The 4,153-nt window shown below is 47.2% G+C and overlaps 2 protein-coding genes across 2 annotated transcripts; one reads left to right on the top strand and one right to left on the bottom strand.

Annotated features, from left to right (window-relative positions):
• Positions 1 to 186: 186 nt before the first annotated feature.
• Positions 187 to 270, top strand: TRIAP1 (TP53 regulated inhibitor of apoptosis 1; the record flags this gene model as incomplete). The annotated part of the gene is made up of 1 exon (XM_009578394.1): positions 187 to 270. A coding segment is annotated over one exon (84 nt), but the record flags the coding sequence as incomplete, so codon positions are not given.
• Positions 271 to 3,233: 2,963 nt separating this feature from the next.
• Positions 3,234 to 4,040, bottom strand: LOC104070094 (cytochrome c oxidase subunit 6A1, mitochondrial; the record flags this gene model as incomplete). Its single annotated transcript, XM_009578395.1, has 2 exons — positions 3,234 to 3,320; positions 3,901 to 4,040. Coding segments are annotated over 2 exons (227 nt in total), but the record flags the coding sequence as incomplete, so codon positions are not given.
• Between the last annotated feature and the right edge of the window lie 113 nt (positions 4,041 to 4,153).

Here is a 4,153-nt window from a genome sequence, read left to right as displayed (position 1 = left end):
CCTTCCCGGGGCTGTAGCTCAGCACGGGTCCTCGGTGTGCGCTGGACATCTCTAATATCGAGGCTTTGTCCAAGTCAGTCCTAAGACTGCTTCTTCTAGGTCGTGTTCTGTACCAAAGATTACATCGCTCAGCACTATAAAGACGTGTCAAGTCTAAGTTTTTGGTTTTGTTTTTCTTCTCTGCAGAAGGCCATCAAGGAGAAGGACATACCCATCGAAGGCCTGGAGTTCATGGGCCCAAGCAAAGGAAAAACTGAAAACTCCTCTTGACCTCAGCTGTATGGATGGAGTCACTGGTGGGAGCCTTTCGGCGAAGCAACATCACCAGGCAAAGACTAGACGCCACCTGGATAAGACCTTTGTTAAGCTGCTTTCTAGGAAGCGAGGAATCATCTCTGCTTGTAAAAACAAACAGCCACACGCACAAAAAAAGGCTGGATCGTGTGTAACTACTGCCTCCTTGTCAATGAATTTTGGTGGTGGTTCAGCATCTAACAGTGTGAAAAGCCGTTTGAACTAACTTCCTGTTGAATGTACTCTGTAATGGGAGAATGCTTATTAGAGTGGGCTGAGATAGTAGTTGCTTTGTGCTTTATTTATGTAACACTTGAAAGTGTTTAAAAAGAGTATGAAGGAGGTTGATTTACTTTGTCTCCTCTCTATGCTGCTGAATTTTGGTGGAAGAAGTTTGTGTTACGTGATCCTTTGCCGAGGGGCTAAAACGTTGTTTTGTGTCAGCCACAGAGATGGTATAAAAGCACTCTATTGGGCCTGCAATAACTTAGCTAAAATAAATGCATCCAGGTTATATTTTGTTCAAGTAGATAACTGTCCGGTAGAATCTGGGTGTGATCTCTGGGAGGGACAGAGGTGGCCTGCAACAGAAGCTGAAGAGGGCACTTTTAATGCAGAGGCTACTTTTTCAGCCTTTTCTGAGGTACTGAAACAATCTTGAACTTGAATTCTCTCTCCTTTATCATTACGCGTTCCTGCAGCAAAACCGCAGCCCAGCCCTGGCCGTCCTTTTCCACACTACCACGAAGCACCAGGCTGGCCACAATCACCGTTAGGCTTTTGCCTGTGGTAGCTAAAGCGTGTGGAGTGAGGGGAACGGCGGGGTGAAGCCTGACAGCTGATAACGTCAAAAGCCCCAGCTGCCGGTGGGGATCTCACCGGCTCACGAAGCTGCTCCTGAACTGCGTGTACTTTACACCTAGGAAAGCAAATGGAAGTTATTTGTGCGGGCTTGTAAACTGCAGAAATGCTTGCACTAACTAGAAAAAGGGAGTTTGGAAGAGAAGCAAGGGGTCAGGATCCATCCCCTCCAGTGGCCCTGAGAGCGCTGTGGCAGGGGAGGAGGTTTCCGTTGATCCTCATACAGGGACAGGCAAAAGCCGTCCCCTCTCGTTACACCAACACAGGTGAAAGAGTAAAAAATACCACGAGTGGGGATCAAGGAGAAGTCAACTTCCTAATTCTCCTAGAATTACAGTGAGGAAAAAAGTGAACTTCCCTCTCTTAGCTTTTAGGCACTACCTGAAGGATCATTCAGAGGTTTTACTTTTTCAAAAAATTAAAAGAAAAGTTGTTCTCAAACATAATAGCTGGCTCATCTGCAGCACAGCCCCTCAGCAATGACCCCAGACAGCGAGAGCAGCGTGGGACGCGAGGGAAGGTAGGAGCCGCAGCGGGCTGGGGCCGTCGGTCCCTGCGTCGCAGTGTGGCCTCGACAGGTCGGCTGGGGCGCAGGCAGGCAGCCCGGGTCAGCCACGCTCCTCTCGGGTGCGTGAGGCAGCCAGTGCGATGTCGGTACAGGGGTTAAACGTGGCACTTGACAAGCTGTTGACGCTTAAACTGCTGGGTCGCTCAGGTATAGATAAAAATAGTAAGTTAAGGGAAAGGTCTTTCTAAGAGCACTGTAAATACCATTTTTGGGACTGTCAAGTATGCGGCTTTTTTTTTTTAAGGACTAACACGTACAACCAGTTTGCTTTTCTGTGATCTTCATATAGGAATAAAGGTAGTGCGATTTTGTCAGCTAGCTTTAAAACTACTGTGTCCATTAGTGCCTCGTTCTGTGCCTTTAACACAGAAAAGCTTGTCTTAGCAGTCATTTTAGTAGTAAGCGGATGAAAAAATTGCATTGAAACGCGGGGAAGGGTGTCCCACAGTGCCCACTTTGAGATTCTCGCTTGCCATCCATCACTGCTTTCAGCAGCAAGATGTCAAGTCAGCTGCTGCATTCTTCCTTTTGGCAAAAACAGCATTAATGACAACTAAGACATAGCTCTCTTTCATACCATGCGAAAAATACGGAAGTTGCAGAAGGAGTTGGAAAATGGTTGACTTGCAGAGAAGAAAAACTTCAAAATTAATATTGTACTGGAACAGATTCAGGGCTTTAGAATTGGCTGTTAGCTGTGAAAGGTAATTAAGCTCTTCTAGGTCAAGAAGCTTCTGAGTGACACAGTGTACATTATACAGACGTATGCAATGGAGCAAAAACTGTGTTTTCATTTGCAACACCTGTATGAGAGACTTTGTACAACCAGACTGCAGCTTTATGAACAGCAGAGTTGTGAGCAACATACGTGCTGATACACTAGAAAATTTGAGAGCCGAAGATTAACATTGTGAAGGCACACAGAGCTTAATTAAACATCTTTGCTGCCACTCCCTCTCCCAGAAGGGAGAGAGAGAAAATTGCCTTCATGGCTGTTAATAAATATTGCAATGGCTGATTATGGAGATGCGCTTCAGGATATACTGAATTGTAACCTACAGTATTAACCCGATGTTCATCTGGCTGTGAGCTGTGGGTTTACAATGGTCAGTTCAACCAGACATGGAGAATGCGAAATTGAGTCCTACGCTGAATGCGCTCCTGTTGTTAGCGTTACCAGATAGAGGAGCAGATGTTAACATTCAGGCAGTCAAACAACCCCTTTGCTCCTGCACTGTATCCCGTGGGAAGCCTCGATGTTTTAAGCAAACGCTGAACTGAAGAACTTCTAAAGATTCAGATTAATACAAAAAGTCAGATCCTAAATTCAAGTTTGGAGTTGTTTATTTAAAGGACCTCTACACAAGTACAGACAGAGGTCACAACGCTATTCAGCTTCATTGCAGAAGGAATGTGGAGTTTCTGAAATGATGGTTCCCTAAACGATGGTTCCCACACAACATTCTGGTCCAAGACGGGAAGAGCCAAAGTTCTGGCTGTGGTCAGGATCTTAGTTTTCATCTTCATAACCGGTTGGGAGAGCGTTAACGTGGGGGTTGTGGAACAAAGTTTTGTTCCCGTCACCCCAGGGGAAAGGCTGTTGGGAGAAGAAGGAGGATAAGCCAGTGGCAGCCAACTGCACGATCTCTACAGCACAGGAAATCAACAGCAACCTGGACTCAAACATCACACAGCCCGACGGGCTGATGAATTAAGCGAGCTGGCATCTGTTCCCGGGCTGTAGGAAGCAGGAGCTGGAACAGCCTCCCTTAGCTGGGAGCCACCATCCCGAGATAACAAGATCTTTGCTCTTGCTTAAACGTCAACTGTGCTACACTATGAGGACCCCAGTTTTGAGAATTTGGGATCTCCTCTGTTCGCTTTTAGATCTGTATTACTTTAAGGTAAGTACAGCAGCTCTAGGACTGACATGCTTTTCAGCAAGACATTAGCAGGATTACTTGGGGGTGGGAAGGCCAGTGAATACGATGGGTACTTCACCTGAGCGGTGAGAAACTCTTGCTGCCTCAGAAACAAAGCCATGAGTTAAGATCGTGGCTACACACGCAGCACCTCATGTAGTCGACAAGAAAGCAAGAGACGCTGCGGTAATCCCAGACGAAGCTCTGCAATCGTGGGGAAAAAAGAGGGCCTTTGATCAGAGGCGGCAAACGTACCTTGGTCCTGATCCGGAGGTGAGCGTAAGGAACAAACGCGGGCCGCTCGTGCTCGTGCTGCGCTTTCAAGTAGCAGTTCAGCATGCACACGCCGACCCCGGGCAGGGCCACCACGAAGGTCAGGAGCTTCCACAGGCGGGCTGGTAGGAAGCGAGACACGAATGAGAACAGCAGTCGCTATGTCGTTGGCGCTAGTGACCCGAGAGCACGTTAAATGCAATTAACATGCAAATTAACGAGGAGCTACGCTCCA

This window comes from Fulmarus glacialis, unplaced genomic scaffold (assembly GCF_000690835.1).
Source record: "Fulmarus glacialis isolate BGI_N327 unplaced genomic scaffold, ASM69083v1 scaffold24395, whole genome shotgun sequence".
Taxonomy (NCBI): domain Eukaryota; kingdom Metazoa; phylum Chordata; class Aves; order Procellariiformes; family Procellariidae; genus Fulmarus; species Fulmarus glacialis.
The sequence above is the reverse complement of the archived record's forward strand: the minus strand, read 5'-3'. Positions and strand labels throughout refer to the sequence as shown.